Source organism: Panthera leo, chromosome C2, assembly GCF_018350215.1.
Source record: "Panthera leo isolate Ple1 chromosome C2, P.leo_Ple1_pat1.1, whole genome shotgun sequence".
In the NCBI taxonomy this organism is placed as follows: domain Eukaryota; kingdom Metazoa; phylum Chordata; class Mammalia; order Carnivora; family Felidae; genus Panthera; species Panthera leo.
Genome location: NC_056687.1, coordinates 80,819,362 through 80,842,763, shown reverse-complemented (window position 1 = coordinate 80,842,763; position 23,402 = coordinate 80,819,362). Strand labels below are relative to the sequence as shown.

The 23,402-nt window shown below is 39.8% G+C and overlaps 1 protein-coding gene across 1 annotated transcript; it reads left to right on the top strand.

The window, feature by feature from the left end:
• The first annotated feature begins 23 nt into the window (after positions 1 to 23).
• On the top strand, positions 24 to 22,619 carry DNAJB11 (DnaJ heat shock protein family (Hsp40) member B11). The gene is made up of 10 exons (XM_042954892.1): positions 24 to 306; positions 2,987 to 3,143; positions 7,555 to 7,652; positions 9,372 to 9,504; positions 12,982 to 13,124; positions 13,891 to 13,973; positions 14,869 to 14,926; positions 20,943 to 21,054; positions 21,300 to 21,459; positions 22,175 to 22,619. The coding sequence occupies exons 1-10, from the start codon at positions 239 to 241 to the stop codon at positions 22,237 to 22,239; spliced, it is 1,077 nt and encodes a 358-aa protein (XP_042810826.1). The 5' UTR covers positions 24 to 238; the 3' UTR covers positions 22,240 to 22,619.
• Positions 22,620 to 23,402: the final 783 nt, after the last annotated feature.

The window sequence follows — 23,402 nt, the reverse complement described above, 5'->3', positions numbered from 1 at the left end:
GTCCCGAGCAGCGATTGGCTCTCTCCTGCTAGGGGCTTCTCTCCCGGGGACTCGGGACTCCCGGGAAGTGGACTGGCAGGGGAGGGGGCGAGCTAGCTGTAGCTCCGGACCGAGGAGGAGACCCCGGTGTGAGGCGGCCTCTCAGCGCCGGGTGGGCTGGTGAGCCGACTCGGCGGCGGCGGAGTCTGTAAGGAACGCGTGGGCTAGGGACCGGCACAGAGGCCGGCACAGAGAAACCATGGCCCCGCAGAACCTGGGCACCTTCTGCCTGTTGCTGCTGTACCTCCTCGGGGCCGTGATCGCCGGGTGAGGAACAGGCACCCGCGGGCACGGGGCCCGTGAGTCGGTCAGTCTTGGCTGGGGTAGAGGGAGCATTGCCAGACTGAGGGAGTGGAGAGGGGCGTTGCTGAGGTGAGGCGGTGGGGGCAGAAGAATGGCTGGTGTGGGCCAGGCCAGCGGGCTGGAGAGGAGAGCAGTGGGTGGCTCGAGTGAGAGGAGCTTAGGTCCAGAGGCCCTTAGAGCTAGAGTTGCCCAGAGGAGTGGGATTTGGATGCAGTGCCAGACACACTGTGGGGGTGGGGGTACTGCTGAGCTGGATGGAAAAGGGGACCATGCAGTGTTGAGCCTGCATCGAGCCATTGGAGGGGCTGACATTAAAGTGGGTGGGTTATTTTGCGAGTCTGAGTGAAGACGTGAGAACAGGTAGGAAAGTCATGCTGGGACTAGAGGAAATTGGATTGAGGGAGCAAGGCAGACGCTTTGGAGAGTTCTTGAACTTCCCAGCTTCTTGAGATAATTGAACCTAAGCTGTCATCATGCCTCACTGTCTCTCTCCATGGTACATTCTTGAGAAGCTGAATAATCTTATGAGCGGGAAGAGCATTTCACCAACAGGTAGTGAGCTGGGATTCAAGACCACCCACCTCACTTACGAATTATGTGACTCTGAAGGAACCACCTAAATTCTTATCTGTAACATGAGGGTAATAAGGTTCCTCCTGTAGGAAGGGAATAGGACCACCTGAACTCTTAAGGATCCTTCCATCCGTTTAGATCCATGATCTTACAAGCCTGGTGACCACGGGATATGATCTGCCAGGCTCATATTTTAGAATGTGGGGAAATAGTAAAGTCTTAGCTTCTAACAATTCATAAGTTTCTCTAAATGGAGGAGGTGCTACTTAACAAAGCTTTAAAATTGAAAGTGCTTGTTATTTCTTAAAAATTTTTCCCCCGTGCATGTCTGCTTAAACTTTGTTGTCTTCTTTATCTTGTGAAACATTTGAAATTTCTTAAAAATTAACTTCTTCTAGGTAATGCTTGTTTTTCTTAGTATGTTTTTGTTAGTACTTAATTAAAGCAACACATACCCTAAGATATTTAAACAAATGTCAATATGACTACTGTTAATTCTTTAGCTTTAAACATCAGCCTTTTATAAAGAAGTCTTTTGGGAACTGTAATATTGATGCTAAACTATGCCAGTCATCTTTTCCCTGATTTTTTCTGAGCTGTTACTTAGCCATTTTATATTATTATATTTATACTATTATATTGTTATTACATTACATTATTTTTGTATTATTCTAAGTGAGACTCATTCTTTAAACAGCTCTTTTGTTACTAATTTTAATGAACCTTTTGATTTAGTCCTTGTCTCAAGAGATGTCAGATGTTTGCAGATTTTTGGGAGGAGGCTAACGCATCTAACTTTCATGGAATCCCTTGGGAGTGACCATTTTACAAACTTCTACATGAAATGATTAAATGACTTTCCTAAAGTGGGACTAAGAGCTTATGGAATAATTTTCTCAGTGTGGTGGCTTATATCACCTGGCACCCCAATGCATTTTATCCCCACTACGTTTTAAAATCACCATCGCTGCTACATTAGCGTGTCCATTGTGAACAACTTTCCCATCCCCTTTGTTGAGAAATGCATTTTCAGAATAACTTTCGGTGGCTCAAGTGACTCTGCCAAAAGGAGTAGGTGTTTGTGAGCATGTTTATTCATTTCATTCAGTGTGTGTGTGTATGTATGTGTGTATATATATATATATACACACATACATATACAGGTGTCTTCTATGGGCTACAGTCCCTGCCCTGAAAGTTTATTATACTCTGTTGTATCCATTGGCCCTTCTTGCAAAGATTCCTTTTGTAATTAATTTGGTTCAAGCATAGTCCCGTGCAAGGTGGTCAGTGGTCAGCCCTTATCTCCCACATACATATCATGCCATGTGTGTATTTGTAGCTGCTGAGACTTACAGGCTCCTGTATGTGGGCTTCAGCAGCTGTCTATAATTAAGACTTGACAATGACAAACTAGTATAACTACTAACAATGACTGCAAGATTGATACTTCCGCTTTTAGCAAAAAAACACACAACTCATACATCCAAATAGATGTTATTCTTTCTTCAGGGCTCTTACTGGATTTTGGCTTAACCTCCATGTTAGCCTCTGAACTTAATTTCAGTCACTTCATGTTTAACATTTCAAACAAAGCTACTACTAGAACATTTATGCGATGTAATCTTGTAAAGAAAATCGCCCTTTGAGGTTGTCACTTGACCTTTGGAAACAGCCAGAAGTCATTTAAAGTCACTAATAGAGGGAATGAAAAAGGAGAGTTAATTTGATTATACGGTTATTGGTTGAAAGTAACACATATGACCATAAATAATAGTTTTCTTGCCTGAAGATAGTTTTAAGAGAAGTATACCACAGATGTTTTGAATAATTTCAGCAAAGTTCAAAAAGTACATAGGCTGTCATTGTGATTGCTTCAATGTATAAGAACTCGTTACAAATTCCGAGGTTTCTCTTTGTAGTCATTCTTTTTTTGTGCATCACGTGTATATCTTCATTTTCCTACCTCTTTGCTCATTCACAGACCTAATGTAAAGGAAAAAAATTCACTTTTAAAAATGTAATGTATACTTCTTTAATGAAGTACCGTTTCCCTCTCCCTACTCCCCAGGCGAGATTTCTATAAGATCTTGGGGGTGCCTCGCAGTGCATCTATAAAAGACATTAAAAAGGCCTACAGGAAACTGGCCCTACAGCTTCACCCTGACCGGAACCCCGATGATCCTCGAGCTCAGGAGAAATTCCAGGATCTAGGTGCTGCTTATGAGGTGAGTCAGTAAAAAGGATGAAATAGGAATGAAACCTACAGTTACAGAAAAGACAGTGTAACACAGAGTAGCACTCCTTTCTTTCAGGTCACTTCTTTTTCAAAATAGACAATGGGTAAAAGTAAAGTCAGTGTTTGCTGTTATATTGTACATTAGTGTTAGCATACTGCCATTTTCTGACTTTTTCCCAACAGTATTTGTTTTATTAAGGAGGGTAATGTTGAAAAAGATGAAAGAATGATTGATAGATTCATGAGTAGACTGATCCTCAGTCGATCAGTTTGAGAGCTAGAGCCAGAAATAGAATCAAAGTCTGAATGAAGATTGCAAATCCACATGCCCACATGGACCAGACACACAGCGTGCAGGGCGGTTATAAGATAAAACATGACAGTGGCTACTCTGCCTCCATATTGGGATTCCCTATTAAGGGAACGATGAGGACTGTGACAAAACTAAAGCCCTCTTGCCCCCTTTCAAGGGAAGCTGTTTTTCAACCCCAGCCAGTTTTTGCCATGTACAAATGGAAACATGGTGTTGCCATTTAAAAAAAAAAACATGGTGTTTTTATTTTAAATTAAATGAGAAGTCATTTAATTTTTCAGGAGAAGTGCTAATCCAGATTTGTATGTAATTCTTTTGACTGGAACATTTTTGTAACTAATTCGATTTAAAAATTTCTTTTTTGTGCCGATCAAACAAAACACAGCTACAGTTTGCAATTTGCAAACTAATCTGGAGAGGAAGACACTTTCAATATCATCTCATTTAATCTACACTAGGTCACCATAAAATATAGAGCTGGGCATATTCTTATTTCCATTTTCTTTTTTTCATTTTTAATAACACTGAGGAATATTTGTTGAATGCTTAATAAATTATATACTATTTGAAAAATTTATACACAGATTCTTTCAACACTATGGTGAAAAAATCTTATAAATAAGTTCTGATAATCTTTTGTCTATTTAAATTAGGAATTAGCTGTTTTTCTTTCTTTTTTTTTTTTTTTTTTTAATGTTTTTATTTATTTTTGAGACAGAGAGAGACAGAGCATGAGCAGGGGAGGGGCAGAGAGAGAGGGAGACACAGAATCCAAAGCAGGCTCCAGGTTCTGAGCTGTCAGCACAGAGCCTGACACACTCTGGGGCTCGAACTCACGGACTGTGAGATCATGACCTGAGCTGAAGTCGGAGGCTTAACTGACTGAGCCACCTAGGTGCCCCAGGAGTTAGCTGTTTTTCATGTACTGCAATTCACCTTTCCTCTAGAAATAGATTAAGAGATCAGGGTAGGGAGGGGTTCCAGGTTTAATGAGGTATAGTTGACAAAACTGTAAGATGTTTAAAGTGTATGTCATGATGATTTGATATATGTATATAGTGTGAAAGGATTCGGCCCATGTAACTAACACGTCTGGCACCTCACTTACTTGTCTCTTTTTATGGTGAGAACATTGAAATTCTGCTGTCTTGGCAGATTTCAGTTATACATTCCAGTGTCGTCATGCTAGTCACCATTGCTATTTTCTAGAAGGACACAGAAAAAAAATAAACTCTGGAAGTTATGGAGCTAAAACTTTTGAATGCAAGTTAAATCCCTGGATAGTGAGAAGGCTGGAAACAAATCCGAAAAATACTTTAGTAAGTCAGAAAAACCCAAAAGGAAGAGATCCCAAGGCCTAAATTAAAGAATCCACTGACCTGAAACAGTGACTTATACCTAGGGGAAACCTAAGCCTAATGGGGTCCCCCTTTTCCTGTTGATACCTTCAGGGATCCTATAGGACCAAAATTCCTAACCTGGAACCCACAAATAAACTTGAAAGTGTTGGTGGACCCTCTTAGGCAGAACATTTTGTTTCTTGCTGATAATATGGATTCCATATTTTGCACTGTATTTCCCATAAATATTCCCATTGTTTGCTAGGAACCCAATAGTCCAAAATATTTTTTAGGGAAGCTGCTGCTAAGAATTTACCATGTTCTTTCAAGTCTACCATATTCTTTAGCTATGACCTAGACAGGCTGTACATAAATCATTCATGAGATTGAAGATTATTTAACTCTAAGAACCTTTCTAGTCACTAGGTCTAATTTTCTTTTTTCTTTATATCATTCATTTGGTTACCTTTGGTCGGTAGATAAATTAGTGTTCACGAATCAAAATCCCAGTTAAGTTGAAGAGTCTTTTGTGAATAGAAATTTGTCTTCTCTACGGAACTGGGGTTACTGTTGGCATTTTAATTAGTTGAGACTCTAGGTTGGTTGGCCAGTCAACTAAGAACCTTTCTTTCTTTTGAAATTAAAATAGCTTCTAAGACCATGGAATAAAATTGCATTCCTTAGAAGACAACTGAGGAAGAAGTGAATTATAATAGATAACTTTACGGGTAGTTTTTTGGGAGGGTTATTACAGAGGCCTCTGCCGTCTGTAAAGAGACTGACTTTAAAATAGTTTTTGTTTGGGGATTTTGAAATGGTGTTTCTTTTAGACCCATGTGTGGGATACATTTCTTTGCAAGACCAGACCACAGTAGACTTGAAAGTAAAAATACTGAAACTGCAGATCACATGATGATAAGAGTTTTGAGGTTTTGTGTTGTTGTTTTTAAGTGAATTCTGCCCACTTCTACTTCCCTGAAGTAGCTTTTTTTTTTTTTTTTTTTTTCCTTTTGAGGATATTTACCAAATATTCCTTTCCATGTGGTCTATCATAATGCTTTTAGTCAAGTACTCTGGTCACTTTTGGACTAACCCATTTGTCTTTCCTTTTAAGAATGCTTTCTCTTGGGGCACCTGGGTAGCTCAGTTGGCTCAGGTCATGATCTCACAGTTCATGAGTTTGAGCTGTGTGCTGACAGCTCAGAGCCTGGAGCCTGCTTCAGATTCTGTGTGTGTGTCTCTCTCTCTCTGCCCTTCCCGTGCTCACGCTCTCTCTCTTTCTCTCTCAAAAATAAACATTAAGGGGCACCTGGATGGCTCAGTCGGTTAAGCAGCCAACTTCGGCTCAGGTCATGATCTCACAGGTCCGTGAGTTCGAGCCCCGCGTCGGGCTCTGTGCTGACAGCTCAGAGCCTGGAGCCTGTTTCAGATTCTGTGTCTCCCTCTCTCTGACCTTCCCCCATTCATGTTCTGTCTCTCTCTGTCTCAAAAATAAATAAATGTTAAAAAAAAAAAAATTAAAAAAATAAACATTAAAAAAAGAAAAAAGAATATTCTCTCTTATATACGCAATTTCTTTTAACATTTAAGATAAATTTAGAAAGATAAAATATTTTAGTGGCTCCTTACACATCTCTCAGCCCTGAGCCAGAAGTGTGTCCTGTTTATATATGCTAGTCAGGTCTTCCCTTTCTTTTGCTGAGTCAGCAAGCCCCATCTACTTCCAACCTTTTCCTGAGCCAGTGCAAGTATGGGTTTGAAATAACCCTTCAATCTGCTGTCTAAACAGAAGTTTTAAAATGACCAAGAAGGTATAAAGTTATTTAACTGTCAAAATTATATGTGTGCAAATACTTCAGATTTCTCTAAATAGATGGGAAGCTTTTTCTATCTGTCTCTCTCTCTTTTTTTGTGGGGCGGGGGAGCATGTTGAAAGCAAATTTTAAAGAGTATGGAAGCTTATTTAGTTTTTATATTCTTCAAATGGGTCCAGTCTTTTCAAGCTGTGAAATTGACCTTGAGCAGTCTTCATAGAGCAGTGTTTTGTTTTGTTTTTTACTTTCTGTAATTCAAACTCAGAAGATTACAAACTTAAACATACACGTCAGACAGCATTCTTCCACAAATGGATATCCAGATACCGCCCAAAATAGAAAAGGGAATGTGAAAATAGAGCAGGATAGACCCTTCTGAAGGGCCATTTGATTCCCTTGACTTGTCAGTCTCCTAATGTGTATAACATGGAGGGGTGTATATGATATGGACATGTAGGTAGGACTGAGCAGATTTTCAAGCTGTACTGATTTACTGCTTCTGTCACTAATGGCAATCTGTCATAGTCCCATCCTAATTTATGGTTCAGAGAGCTACTGCCTCATACAGGTTAACTGCACGAGCACAAGAATCACACTGAATGGGAAGTAACCCTGAGGAATTCATCTCCCCTCTTTCCTGTTGCTGCCCTCACCTTCATAGCCACATTGCTTATCTCAGATATGGTTTTTATGTGACTGGGCGAATTTTGATAAATTAAAGACGTGAGTTGAGCAATGTAGAAGTTCCCAAATGAACAGTGCATCAAAGAATTTCGTCTGCCAAAGAAAATATAAACATGCCTTAATACATAGTGGAAACTGCATTCCACAAAAATCTTAGACCCAGTATCAGAATTAAAAAAAAACATGAATGTACCTTCATCACATCTTGCCAACCCCTGATCTTTTCCTCCACTGGCTTTTGCCCCCCAGGTTCTGTCAGACAGTGAGAAAAGGAAACAATATGATACTTATGGTGAAGAGGGATTAAAAGATGGGCATCAGAGCTCCCATGGAGACATTTTTTCACAGTAAGTAATTTGCCCATCTGCAAAGTATTAGTGTCTGAGAATGGATCATTCGGTCATTGTTAAAGATGTATCCCTGTTGCCTGCTTCAGAAGCTTTTGATGAAGAGTACAGCTCAACTGATTCTTGACCACAAGGTCAATCATCCTCCTCCCTGTGGGAATATACTCTTCTGTTTTCATAAAGCTCTAGAAAATACAGGTTCCTGTCCAGTCAACTGAATCAGTCAAGTCACCCTTGACAATGCTGGGGGCACTGTATGTTGTCCCCTCGCTGTCTTAGAATCTGCAAACCATTAATGAATGAGATTATTTCTTATGAGCAGAGAGAGAGCGAGAGATTTCTATTCCCATACCCAGAACTGCCTCTTTTTCATCCTATCAACAGGAGAGACACCTACAATAATCGGCATTGGTGGAAGGAATTAGAGTAGAGGCTTTTTGTCTCCTGTCGCACGTGGCTTTCCAGGAGTGCTGAGTGGCTGGGATAATAAACACCTTTCCCTCCCACTCTTTGAACCCCTCTTTGTTGAGCATTTGAATTTTCGTGTGCCCTGATGATGCCATATAAGATCTTAATCTGGGGTTTCAAATCAAGGTATAAACAAAAAGATGTTTGAGGATGCTTTTCTATGGGGAGAGGGTTTATTGCTTTCTTTAGATTCTTAAAGGGTTTTGTGAACCCTTTCCCAAAGAAGGTAAGAATCACTGTTGCACACAATAGTCTCCCCCATCTAGTATTTGGGGGTGACAGTAGATTTTTCAGGACTTGTGAAGATGTGTGGGTAATGTGGTTAGGAAATCCTTCTCTTCCCCAGGATTGATTTGGTTGTTTTAGCCTACTAGGGAAGTGTCCCGTTCCCTTGACAATTAGAAGTGATACCTAGGGATGCCAGAAAGAGAGAAAACGCCATCTGTACCACCGCCCCCCCCCCCCCCCTCCTCAATCCTCCCTCTCTGTTTTTGTTGAAGTTTCAGGGAATCTATTCACCAAGATTGGTTGGTGGGTGGGAAGTAGTTATCTAGCTGGCATCACTGTGCCAACATCTGAGGCTTCTTAACATCAAAAATTAACATTAAGATTAGAACACCTGCACATTTGAAGGTCATTGTATTAATTCAAAGTGATGCTTTTGTTACTTATAAGAACTGATTTTGATCTTGTAGAGATCAGAACGTCCTTTTTCTTAAGGTCCAGAATTGTACTAAGTCTGATGCTTTTTTAGTTTATTTAATTATGTACCCAAGAGTTTTGTACAGAACAGTAGCTTCTTTAATTAAAGCTAGTTTCTAAAAATTACACAAAGTGAACATTACAAGTGTTCAAAATTACCATTTGAGTCAGTATTACATGAGTTTATATGTACTATGCCCTTTCTCGATAAGTCCATTATATCTTGATATTCCTTGATATTAAAACAGATTAGTAGGTCATTGATTATGCCCAACTTTGAATTCATGGATGCACTGTATGCACTGCACCATATGTCTGGACAATATGTATTAAAAAGTAAAATTTTTCTGTGGGATATGGCAATATAGTTGTGTATGATGTATGACAAAAAATTGTGTGTGATGTATGACTCCAGTGTATTAAAAATGTCAGTTTTTATACAATATTATGTTGGTAGGACACAATATTGTATCAATGCGAAGAAAATGAAATAATTGCAAGACATGAACTCTGATTTCTTTTCCTGATGATTTTTACACTTATCCACAGCTTCTTTGGAGATTTTGGTTTCATGTTTGGAGGAACCCCTCGTCAGCAAGACAGAAATATTCCAAGAGGAAGTGATATTATTGTAGATTTGGAAGTTACTTTGGAAGAAGTATATGCGGGAAATTTTGTGGAAGTAAGTTCAAACAACACAGCTATTCATATTAATTCCCAGAATTGTTCTTTTGACTAAAAGCAGGAAATCTCTGGGTACCTGCTCTGTCTTTCAGGGGTGGGGAGAGTGACCAGATGCACAGAATTGAGTTCATCATAATATCAGGTTCATAATCCCATTGTTTCATGAGCTCCTCACCCATCCCAAGAACTAAATACAGCAAGACCATGTCCGTCTACCTGCACGTACTTCCCTGTTCCATCCCCCTGCCTCCCCTTCAGAGGGAGCTCCTGTCCTGTGTTCTGTCTTTATTGTTCCCTTGGCACTCCTGTTTGTTTGTTGTATTACATGTACATGAATACCTGAGTAAGATATTGTTGTATTTTTATTGCTTTTGACTTCGTGTATGGTAGGATGCTATTTTTACAGTCTTTGGGACTGGCTTTTTTTACTATAGTGTCATCAAGATTGCTGCCTGTTGTTGCTGTAACATGTAATTCTGCTGAGTAGAATTTTATTGTGACCACATTGTATCAGTAGGCACGTAGGTTATTTCCAGTTTTTTTTTTTCCACTGCCCAATAGTGCTTTTGTGAACATTCTTATACACACATCCAGGTACATGTGAGCAAGAATTTCTCTTGGGTGCATATATGTGAGCGTGGAATTGCTGGGTAATATGAACCAACGTTCATTTGTACAAGATAATTCCGTATTGTTTTCTCAGTTGATTAGTACCAGCACTTCCGCCAGCCAATTATAAGAGATCCTGTAGATCGCCACCTCTCTAAAACCGTGAATTGTTAGGCTTCTCAATATTTGCCTGTCAAATGGGTAAAAATGCTACCCCATTACGCTCTTGATTTGCATGTTCTCAGCTAATTAAGATAAACACTTTCATATGTTTGGTCTTTGTTGGCCATATGTGATAAAAATATAGCCTATCAGTTTGTAACTGGTGTGTTCATTATATCGAAGATTTGTTTAAATGAACAGAGGTAATTGATTTTAGTGTGGCCAAATTTATCAGTCTTTTATGGTGAGTTTTTGTGTCTTGTGTAAGAAATTCTTCTCTGCCCTAAAATCAGAAAACGATTCACATAATATTTTCTACTAAAACTTCGGGATCTTTTAATTTGAGGTTATCTTTTTTTAGTCTTGGAAAATTTATCTCCGTGTTTTTGGATATATAATCCTCTTTGTTGGCATTTCTGCCTCTATCTCCTAATTTTCTTATAAATATAAATATATAAGTGTATATATATATATATAATATGTACATACATAATAAATATCTATATATATTTAATTCTGCTTCTTTAGCCTCCCCTGCTTTCTTCTAGAAGAGTGCCTTATTTGGGACTTCCAGCTCATTACTTCAGTCTTTAGCTATATCCATCCTAATAGTATCCCATTGCTGTGTTTTTATTTCAACTCATATTTTTATACATAATATCTCTACTGGATTCTTACACTATTTCTTATTCTATTTCACTTTGCTGATGCCTTCCCTTATCTCCTTAAATATTACCATGCTTATTTTAAATTCTTGGTCTGTCTTCTCTAATACATTTGCTTAAAATATATGTTTTATCCGGTTTGTTGTCTTTTCTGGGGGGTGGGAGGTGGAGGGCATGTAGTCAGACCCCTCAGGTGTCTAGATGGTTTTTTGACCTTTGAGCTCATACTCTCTCCACCATGGGGATCAGCAACTTTCTTGCCCTGGTAGGGCATCTTGGGACGAGCCCTTGCCTAGTGGTTCTAACTGTGTTTTATTTGTTTTCTGAGAGGGCTTTTTTCGGTCTTGTTTGCTGTCTGGGGTCTGTCTGTTTTGGAGAAGAGGGGGTCACCCAAACTCGTCCCAGGGCCGTTCAGGAGCAAGGCGACAGCAGAAAAGTCAACTGCTTTTCCCTGACACCTTCTCAGTGCCCCCTCTAGCCACCGCTGCCCCAAGATGCAGCCACCACGCTGCACACATACCAGTTCAGTACAGCCTTCTGTCTCTGAAGCTTTCTCACAAATTGTGTGTTATGATTATTGTTTCCTGGAATTGACGTCTTACAGTGTTTCCAGGATTTGGGAGCAGCTAGCTGGTAGCCCACGTATATGTAGCAGCTCGACAAGAAGCATTTTCTTTAGTTGTGGCTTCTGCTCTGAAGAGTTGAAAAAAGAGGACTGGACAATTACAGAGGATGCAGCTGTCTCGTCATACTGTTGTTCAGTCTGAAGGGTGAGAGAAAGGGCAGTGAAAGTATTTGGGCCGTCTCTCCTTCAAAAGCAAGATGGATTGTTGGGTTGGGAGAAAAGAGGTGAGCCTGATTAACCCTCATGTTCCCTGCAGACCTGTTGTCTGCAGACATCACCGATATATACTGTGTACATCACTCTTTGCAGTTAGTGTGTCCCGAAACAAAAATCTATGCTGGTGGCCTTGCTATTTAAACGACTCTGTGGAAAATTCTTTTTCCGGGAAAAATTACCTTGAGAGAGAACATAGTAGTTAAAAGCATGGACTCTGGAGCTAGACTGCCTGGTTTCGAACACTAGCTTTGCCATGTATTAGTTATTTGACTTTGGTTGTGTTCCTGAACCTTTCTGTGCTTTCATTCCCTCCCCTGTACAACGGGGACAGTAACACTACCTGCCTCATGAGCTGGTTGTGAGGACTGGTTGAGTTCATACGTGTAAAAGCATTGCTTGCCTTGTAGTATGTGCTATAAAGTGTCTGCTCTAATCACTGTTACTGTTGTCATTTATTCTGCTGACCTGGGCTTTCATATATTTGTAGGCTTTAAGGGATTTTTCTCCCAAACATTTGTGTCATCCTGCTGCCTGAGCACATGCCTTGTGATTCGACGTTTGGCTAACTAAACAGGCAAACACAGGAATACGTTTCTTCACGTGTACTGCTTCCCACATACCTTGAGCGATCGGCGTGTTTGATTGCAAGCAACTACAAAGAGATGATTATTGTGTCCCTTACATATTCAGTGTCTGAATTGAGATAACAGTGGGAAACAGCCCTGGATTGAGTTGCCTGAAACAAGGAAGTGTTTTCATTGGGTTTATCGTAGGTAATGGTATGGTGGCAGCTAATATCAGCTTTTGAAGGCTGTGGTTGTTCTTCAGGCTGTGGTTTTGCTTTGCACGGCTCAGATTTCTTCAAGGATAGCAATTCTGTGAACTGCTTTAACTCAGCGGTGTTTTCTTGTGGCTCGGAAATGCCCATATCATACACGTTATTTTCTGGCCCTCTTCTGACTCCCCTCTTTCTTCTCCAGCTTCAGAATTTGAATCACTTAAGCATCCGTTTGCTTCATTCCTGTGGGGGGTCTGATTTGTAAGTCCACAGAGACTTCTGTCACCTCGGGTCTCCCTGAGGGGTAGCTTGCCAGAGAAGAGGATGTTCTGGCCTGGGCGTGTGTGCAGCCCTGATCAGTTGAGGAAACCAGAGGCTTTTTTACAGAGAGAGAAGCTGACGTTGTTTATGTATTTCTAGGTAGTTAGAAACAAACCTGTGGCAAGGCAGGCTCCTGGCAAACGAAAATGCAACTGCCGGCAGGAGATGCGGACTACCCAGCTGGGCCCTGGGCGCTTCCAAATGACCCAAGAGGTGGTCTGTGATGAATGCCCTAATGTCAAGTAAGTGGAGCGCTTTCTTTGTTCTACCAAGAGACACTCGAATCATGTCATTTGTCTAATGCTAATGGTCTAGATCTAGATTTTCCCCTATCTTTCCATACCCTTCTTTCACACGCTCTCAAGTTCTACCAGAGGATGGAACAAAGACATGTACATTTTTATATTTTCCAAAAGTATTTCTTCTAAATATTGCCTTCTGTGTTTCTGAACTAATAAGCAGTACCCTTTATTTCTGAATATCCTCCTCAAATGTTAATGTTTCATTTTTCCCACTCGGAATATTAGAGCAGTCCTATATGTCTAGCTAACATTTCAGATTAGAGAAAGACTCTTTGCTGATTATGTTAGGAACACAACTATTTAATTAAACAGTATGATATATATATCCTGGGATCCTGGGATCAGGAAAAATATCCGATAGGACAAACTTTGCTGCTGATTCCTGATAAACATGACCATGTGGTTCCAGGTGCCCTTTATGTATGTGTGAGTAGTTTACTCTGTTATTGATCACATGGCTCAAAGTAATCAGTCTACTGCAGGTTTCTTCGGAGGCAAGTTACAAGATTATATAAGGTAGAGTAGCTTTGCCCTAGCTTTTGGCAAATAGAAGATGTAAATGGATCTCAGATGGCTTTGTCAACTAGAGGTACAGAACAGTCTTCCAAGAAACGACTCTGATAGAACAGAAAAAAAATTAATTATGTGTATCTGGGGTTTGGTTTGTATTTTCATTTTTTTTCTTTCTAAATTCTCTTTGTCTCAGACTAGTGAATGAAGAACGAACGCTGGAGGTAGAAATAGAACCTGGGGTGAGAGATGGCATGGAGTATCCCTTTATTGGGGAAGGTGAGATGTTGATATTGATGTTTTACTGTCCTCACTTTCTATTCCCTGGGTGCTTGTGAATGCCTCCCACCCCCACCTCACACCCTATCCTAATGGCCACATAGTAAATGCACGTATCATGTCCCACAGTCTTTTGTCCGGTTTAAACCTTTCAGGACCTTCGTGGTTGTCCACGTTAAACCATAGCATTACAGTGTATCTTTTGAATATAATGGCCAAAAGTTACCACTTAGTAACTTTTTATCTAGTAGCCTAAGTTATATCAAAATTTAAGGTGTCCAGGGGTGCTGGGTGGCTCAGTTGGTTGAGCGTCCCAACTCTTGATTTCAACTCAGATCGTGATCTTAACAGTTTGTGAGACTGAGCCCCCACATCGGGCTTTGCACTGACAGCTTGGAACCTGCTTGGGATTCTCTCTCTGCCTCCCCTGCTTGTGCTCTCTCTCCCCATATAAATAAATAAACTTTAAAAAATCTGTTTAATAAATAAAGAAATAAATAGAGTGTCCAGACCTTAATGGATTAATTTTAACTCAGCAATGAAAGATGTATAGCTCTACTTGGCATTGATAAGATACTCTCAGACCTCCCCTTGAGGTTAAATTTAAAACTCCAAAAAAAAAAAAAAAAGAAGCTTTAAGACTTCAGGTTCAAGAAATCAATGAATCTTTCTTTGTTTAGGAAACAGTTCAAGTTGTTTATTGCTGTGCCTGAGACACAGGTGATCTTTACTAATAATCTGAAACTTGATATAACCAGTTAGAGATACTGCTTTCATGGGTAGATTTGGTAGGCAACACCCAAGGTAATGGATTTAAAAAATTCTCTCAACTGCGGATAGATCTGCAGTGTTCAACTTGTGTGACTTACAACATGCCATCATCTCTTCTGATTAGGTGAGCCTCATGTGGATGGAGAGCCAGGAGACCTGCGGTTCCGAATCAAAGTTGTCAAGTATGTGATCTGATTTTGGAGTCCCTCTCTTTAGCCCCCGCTTTTCAGATGAGTTAGATTAGAGAATCTGGGTAGCCACCAGGACATGGCTAGACTTTTTCCTCTGTTTCATGCACTTAAATGCCTTAATGATCATTTGTAACTCTACAACAATACTAAAAATTAGGGGTTGGGGCCTAGGATTGAGCCATTATATATTTACTCACGACCTACAAATCCAAAAGATGTTGGGAGGAAAGAACTGATAAAACAAGTAAGGAGTTGTAAAAGAGACGCAAATACAAGTGGTATTCAAGGAGACCTGAGATTTCGACTGAGGAAGCATGGCACCGTACAAGATTGGAGGACTCTACGTAGAAAGAACCTTCTATTACATGATATGCAGTTTTATTTAAGCATGAAGTGCCGCTTATACAAGAATTTTGCCTGGGACTCAGGCTTTCTTGTTTATTATTTCTCTCTTGTTACCACTTTGTTTTTGTTTTTTGATGAAGGATTAATATCTTTATTTTTTTTTTAATTTAAATTTTAGTTAACATACAGTGCAATATTGGTTTCAGGAATAGAATACAGTGATTCATCACTTATATACAACACCCAGTGCTCATCCCAGCAAGTGCCCCCCTTAATGCCCATCACCCATGTAGCCCATCTCCCACCCAGCTCCCTCCATCGACCCCCAGTTTGTTCTCTATCATTAAGAATCTCTTGTGGTTTGTTTCCCTGTCTTCTCCTTTTTCCCTCCTTCCCGTATGTTCATCTGTTTTGTTTCTTAAATTCCACACATGAGTGAAGTCATATGGTATTTGTCTTTCTCTGATTAACTTACTTCACTTAGCATACTACATTCTGGCTCCATCCACATCATTGCAAATGGCAAGATTTCATTCTTTTTGGTGGCTGAGTAATATTTGATTGTGTGTGTGTGTGTATTGGAAGGCAACTGAGCACACCTGCTGCCAGGACCTACTAAAGGAAAGAAAAACCTGTGTGAAAGTGTGTGACCTGTGAAGTGGTATATTGTCACAGTAGTTTATTTGAACTTGAGACCATTGTAAGCATGACCCCAACCTACCACCCTATTTTTACATACCCAAGTTCTAATAACTCTCATATCCAGGGTTTTATTCAAACTCTGTTGAGGCATTTTACTAACTTCATTCCCTTTTTGGTCTGTGAGACACTTTAGAATTTTCTAACGGAGTTTACTGTTATTTAAAAATTTCAAGTTCTTCTTTTCCACAAATGCCACCAGCAGATTATAATTTTGTCAACAACACTATCTCCTTTTAATGCCACCAGACTTAGATCTGCATCATTCATGGTATAAATTTTACTGTTACAATATAATTACCATCTCTCTCTTAAAATGAGATCAGGTTAGCAAATGATATAACAGCTTTGTTGTTGTTGTTGTTGTTTTTTCAAGACAAAGGCAAGCTTCCCTAAGCTTGAATTTATAGTTATTAAAAAAGAAAATAAATTTTAAAAAAAGACACAAAAAAAATAATATCGTGGGCAATAAAAAATTATTTTAAACAAAACAAACAAAAATACACAGACACACATACACACACACACACACACACGCACACACACACCCTCTTTATTCATCACTTGATGGACATTTGGGCTCTCTCCATAGTTTGGCTATTGTTGATAGTGCTGCTTTAAACATTGGGAGCATGTACCCCTTCGAATCTGTGTTTTTGTATCCTTTGGTTAAATACCTAATAGTGCAATTGCTGAATCTTAGGGTAGTTCTATTTTTAGTTTGTTTTTTTTAATATGAAATTTGTGGTCAAATTGGTTTCCATACAACACCCAGTGCTCATTCTAACAGGTGCCCTCCTCAATACCCATCACCCACCTCCCCTTCCTCCCACCCCCCCCCATCAACCCTCAGTTTGTTCTCAGTTTTTAAGAGTTTCTTATGGTTTGGCTTCCTCCCTCTCTAACTTTTTTTTTTTCTTCTTTCCCTCCCCCGTGGTTTCTCAGGATCCACATAAGAGTGAAAACAATGCTATTGCTGGGTCATAGGGTAGATCTATTTTTAATTTTTTGAGGAACCTCCACACTGTTTTCCAGAGCGGCTGCACCAGTTTGCATTCCCACCAACAGTGCAAGAGGGTTCCCATTTCTCCGCATCCTCTCCAGCATCATCTCCTGATTTGTTCATTTTAGCCACTCTGACTGGTGTGAGGTGGTATCTGAGTGTGGTTTTGATTTGCATTTCCCTGATGAGGAGTGACGTTGAGCATCTTTTCATGTGCCTGTTGGCCATCTGGATGTCTTCTTTTTTAACGTTTATTTATTTTTGAGACAGAGAGAGACAGAGCTTTAATGGGGGAGGGTCAGAGATAGAGGGAGACACAGAATCTGAAACAGGCTCCGGGCTCTGAGCTGTCAGCACAGAGCCCAACGCGGGGCTCAAACTCACGGACCGCAAGATCATGACCTGAGCCTAAGTCGGACACTTAACCGACTGAGCCACCCAGGCACCCCTGGATGTCTTCTTTAGAGAAGTGTCTGTTCATGTTTTCTGCCCATTTCTTCACTGGATTATTTGTTTTTTGGGTGTGGAATTTGGTGAGTTCTTTATAGATTCTGGATACTAGCCCTTTGTCTGATATGTCATTTGCAAATATCTTTTCCCATCCCATTGGTTGCCTTTTAGTTTTGTCGATTGTTTCCTTTGCAGTGCAGAAGCTTTATATCTTCATGAGGTCCCAATAGTTCATTTTTGCTTTTAATTCCCTTGCCTTTGGAGATGTATCAAGTAAGAAATTGCTGCGGCTGAGGTCAGAGAGGTTTTTTCCTGCTTTCTCCTCTAGAGTTTTGATGGTTTCCTGTCTCACATTCAGGTCCTTTATCCATTTTGAGTTTATTTTTGTGAATGGTGTAAGAAAGTGGTCTAGTTTCATTCTTCTGCATGTTGCTGTCCAGTTCTCCCAGCACCATTTGTTAAAGAGACTGTCTTTTTTCCATTGGATATTCTTTCCTGCTTTGTCAAAGATTAGTTGGCCATCCTTTTTGTGGGTCCAATTCTGGAGTCTCTATTCTATTCCATTGGTCTATGTGTCTGTTTTTGTGCCAATACCATGCTGTCTTGATGATTACAGCTTTGTAGTAGAGGCTAAAGTCTGGGATTGTGATGCCTCCTGCTTTGGTCGTCTTTTTCAATTTTACTTTAGCTATTCGGGGTCTTTTGTGGTTCCATACAAATTTTAGGATTGCTTGTTCTAGCTTCAAGAAGAATGCTGGTGCAATTTTGATTGGGATTGCATTGACTGTGTAGATAGCTTTGGGTAGTATTGACATTTTAACAATATTTATTCTTCCAATCCATGAGCACGGAATGTTTTTCCATTTCTTTATATCTTCTTCAATTTCCTTCATAAGCTTTCTATAGTTTTCAGCCTACAGATCTTTTACATCTTTGGTTAGGTTTATTCCTAGGTATTTTATGATTCTTGGCGCAATTGTGAATAGGATCAGTTTCTTTATTTGTCTTTCTATTGCTTCATTATTAGCGTATAAGAATGCAACTGATTTCTGTACATTGATTTTGTATCCCACGACTTTGCTGAATTCATGTATCAGTTCTAGCAGACTTTTGGTGGAGTCTATCAGGTTTTCCATGTATAATATCATGTCATCTGCAAAGAGTGAAAGCTTGACTTCATCTTTGCCAGTTTTGATGCCTTTGATTTCCTTTTGTTGTCTGATTGCTAATGCTAGAACTTCCAACACTATGTTAAACAACAGCGGTGAGCGTGGACATCCCTGTTGTGTTCCTGATCTCAGGGGGAAATATCTCAGTATTTCCCCATTGAGGATGATATTAGCTGTGGGCTTTTCATAAATGGCTTTTATGATGTTTGAGTATGTTCCTTCTATCCCAACTTTCTTGAGGGTTTTTATTAAGAAAGATGCTGAATTTTATCAAATGCTTTTTCTGCATCGATTGACAGGATCATATGGTTCTTTTCTTTTATTAATGTGATGTATCACATTGATTGATTTGCGAATGTTGAACCAGCCCTGCAGCCCAGGAATGAATTCCACTTGATCATAGTGAATAATTCTTTTCATATGCTGTTGAATTCGATTTGCTAGTATCTTATTGAGAATTTTTACATCCATATTCATCAGGGATATTGGCCTGTAGTTCTGTTTTTTTTTTGGGTTTTTTTTGTTTGTTTGTTTGTTTTTGCTGGGTTTCTGTCTGGTTTGGGAATCAAAGTAATGCTGGCTTCATAGAATGAGTCTGGAAGTTTTCCTTCCCTTTCTATGTTTTGGAAGAGCTTGAGAAGGATAGGTATTATCTCTGCTTTAAATGTCTGGTAGAATTCCCCAGGAAAGCTGTCTGGTCCTGGACTCTTGTTTGTTGGGAGATTTTTGATAACTGATTTAATTTATTTGCTGGTTATGGGTCTGTTCAAGTTTTCTATTTCTTCCTGTTTGAGTTTTGGAAGTGTGTGGGTGCTTAGGAATTTGTCCATTTCTTCCAGGTTGTCCAGTTTGTTGGCATATAATTTTTTATAGTATTCCCTGATAATTGCTTGTATTTCTGAGGGATTGGTTGCAATAATTCCATTTTCATTCATGAATGTGGTAATTGCAGGGGATTTTAATACTCCATTTACAGCAGTGGATAGATCATCTAGACACAGAATCAATAAAGAAATAAGGGCCCTGAATGATACATTGGAGCAGATGGACTTGACAGATATAGTTAGAACTCTGCATCCCAAAGCAACAGAATATACTTTCTTCTCGAGTACACATGGAACATTTTCCAAGATAGATCACATACTAGGTCACAAAACAGCCCTTCCTAAGTATAAAAGAATTGAGATCATACCATGCACACTTTCAGACCACAATGCTATAAAACTTGAAATCAACCACAGGAAAAAATCTGGAAAACCTCCAAAAGCATGGAGGTTAAAGAACACCCTACTAAAGAATGAATGGGTCAACCAGGCAATTAGAGAAGAAATTAAAAAATATATGGAAACAAATGAAAATGAAAATACAACAATCCAAACGCTTTGGGATGCAGCAAAGGCAGTCCTGAGAGGAAAATACATTGCAATCCAGGCCTATCTCAAGAAACAAGAAAAATCCCAAATACAAAACCTAACAGCACACCTAAAGGAACTAGAAGCAGAACAGCAAGACACCCCAAACCCAGCAGAAGAAGAGAAATAATAAAGATCAGAGCAGAAATAAACAATATAGAATCTAAAAAAATCTGTAGAGCAGATCAATGAAACCAGGAGTTGGTTTTTTGCAAAAATAAACAAAATTGATAAACCTCTAGCCAGGCTTATTTTTAGTTTCTTGAGGAGCCTCCATACTGTTTTCCAGAGCAGCTGCACCAGTTTTTATTCCCACCAACAATGGAAGAGTTTCTCCGCATCTTCACCAACACCTGTTGTTTCTTGTATTGTTAATTTTAGCCATTCTGACAGGTGTGAGGTGGTATCTCATCGTTGTTTTGATTTGTATTTTCCTGATGATGAGTGATATTGAGCATCTTTTCATGTGTCTGTTAGCCATCTGGATGTCTCCTTTGGAAAAGTGTCTGTTCATGTCTTCTGCCCATTTAATTCACTGGGTTGTTTATGTCTTGAGTGTTGAGTCTGATAGGTTTTGATCTGATAGATCTTCATCAGATAAGTCATTTGCAAATACAGTAAAACCTTGTTCTGGAAACATACTTGTAATCCAGAGCACTTGTATATCAAAGCGAATTTTCTGTAGTCTAATTACTTGTAGTTTTACTTATGTGCTTTGCCTTCTGATGTTTCTAAGCTCCTTAAACATAGGATATAATAAATTTTACATAACCTTATATTTTTCAGTTAATACTATCCACAAAGGAATGTCTAGTAAATGCCTGTTGTTTCAAAGAGTGGTATTCATCCTTTCCCAAGATTTTTCTAAAAACCCTTTGAATGTTTTCCAAAGATGGAAGTTTTTTATTTTTGCCTTGTTCTGTTTTTAGGCACCCAATATTTGAAAGGAGAGGAGATGATTTATATACAAACGTGACAATCTCACTAGTCGAGTCTCTGGTGGGCTTTGATATGGATATTACTCACTTGGATGGCCACAAGGTAAACAGACCAGTTTCCTGCTTCCTCCATGTGGATGGTTTTGAGATTATGTGTTTGGTTTTTCTTTTTATTTGGAAAACCTATTTCTTTGGCTTTCAATGCCCTGATGATGGTTCCCTGTCCCTTTCTCCTTGCTGCTGTGCTGAGCTGTGACGTGAACTCTGGGCACCAGTGCTCACTAGAAGCCGTGTGTCGTACTTCAAAAGTACCCATCCTACTCCAGCCCATTCCCTTTTGCTTTCTAGGTACATATTTCCCGGGATAAGATCACCAGACCAGGAGCCAAGCTATGGAAGAAAGGAGAAGGGCTCCCCAACTTTGACAACAACAATATTAAGGGCTCTTTGATAATCACTTTCGATGTAGATTTTCCAAAAGAACAGTTAACAGAGGAAGCAAGAGAAGGTGAGCAGTCTAATGAGAGAGAGAGTACGTGCGTATATGTGGTATATGAGTATGAGAACGGCGGTTAAAAAGGGGCAATAAAAACAAAACCCTCCAGTGACATCACACATCAACCACTAACCCTACTGCAGACAGAACTCGGAATTGGACTTGACTTTCTGTAAAAGACATATTCAAAATTCTTCTGTCACTGTGTTAAAAAAAAAAAAAAGGCTGGGTGTGCTGGGCTTTAAAACTTGGGGTGTCTGGACCAAACTGTAGAGGGAAGGGTGAGGTGTACATTAGAAGGGCTAGGGGCCTTAGGATGGTGTCTGCGATGGCTGATGAGGTAAGGGCCCAGTTGGTGTGTCCCAAATAATAAGAGGAAAGAGAACGGTGGAAGAGGTCAAAACTGAAAAGAAGACAAAGAGGAGGGAATGGAAGACAACTGAAGAGCTTTCTTTCCATTTTGATGGCCTCTTCTCACTTCTCATTTGGTAGGGTTTTGTGGGATTATGTGTGGTATGTGTGCTTGAGCACCAGAAAGTCATGAGGGGCTGTCTTGGACCTACATGTGCGTGTGGGGGGTGAATGGTATCCACATGCAATGAACTTGAACAATTCAGATCCGTTGTTGTCATGTGGCCTTTTGTGAGCCTCTGCGTGAAACATGTTCTTCGAACTCTACAGAAGTGACATTTTTGTTGATGGAATCATTTGTTCCTTCTTTCTTCAGGTATCAAACAGCTACTGAAACAAGGATCAGTGCAGAAGGTATACAATGGACTGCAAGGATATTAAGAGTGAATAAAATTGGACTTTGTTTAACATAAGTGAATCAGCGATATTTATTATCAACAGGGGTTTTTGTGTGTGTGTGTGTGTGTTTTTGTTCTTATTTTCAATATGCAAGTTTGGCTTAATTTTTTTCTCCTGATGATTGTCATGAAATGAGCAAGAGGGTTTAAGAATTTGTCCATTTGTATTCAGAAAAGAATGACCAGCAAAAGGTTTAATAATACCTCTCCCTTTGGGGATTAATGTCTGGTGCTGCTGGCTGAGTTTCAAGAATTAAAGCTGCAAGAGGACTCCAGGAGCAAAAGAAACACAATATAAAGGGTTGGAGTTCATTGTTAGCTGTTTCATTCAAAATGCCAACTGGAGAAGTCTGTTTTTAAATACATTTTGTTGCTATTTTTTTCTTGACTCCTGTTTCTTGTTGGTTTAGCTACACTGTTGTCCTTCCATCCCATCTGGTCGCTTTCCCTTGATCTACCTTGTGTCCCCCTGGGCTCCTGCGGGCTAGTCGGCTTGACCTCCCATCAGCCAAGATGGACCCACAAACCTGCAAAAAGGGTGGTAATGATCCAGTCCCCATACCCAATTAAACGCACATAGTATCTTCTAGAAAGGAGCTTGAAGAAACTGAGTAGAGACTGGGGTACAATTGTCCCTGAGAAAATACATTTCCTCTCATTTCATTCGGGAATAATCTGATATGGATACCTTACTGTTTAAAAGTACTTTTCACATACATAATCTCTGTTGACCTCATGATTAAAAAGCCTTTGGTTTGTGTTAGGAACCAGGATTACCATTGGCCCTAAAAAATGCGTGTGACCTGTAGATTACTTTTGCCTCACCAGGTGGCCTCTGATTCAGTGGCACACGACTTGAGTAGACTTGGTTTTTGAATCTCCTTCACTTTTCTGCAGCCGTCACATTACTTTTCATATACTTGTGGACTGCACGGTTCCATAGAGTGGGACAATTTCTGTTGTGTGTGCGGAGCTGCCTTCCAGCCATCCGTGTCGTTCCAGAAGCACTCCCTCCTTTGTCTCTTCAGCAGCCAGTGATACTATTTGCTTTTTCGTTGCATTTTGCCCCCCGATTTACAAAAATGAGTGGAAAAGGGGAAAAAATGAAAACTTCATCAGCTCAGTACAGCTAACAAGGTGAGAAGC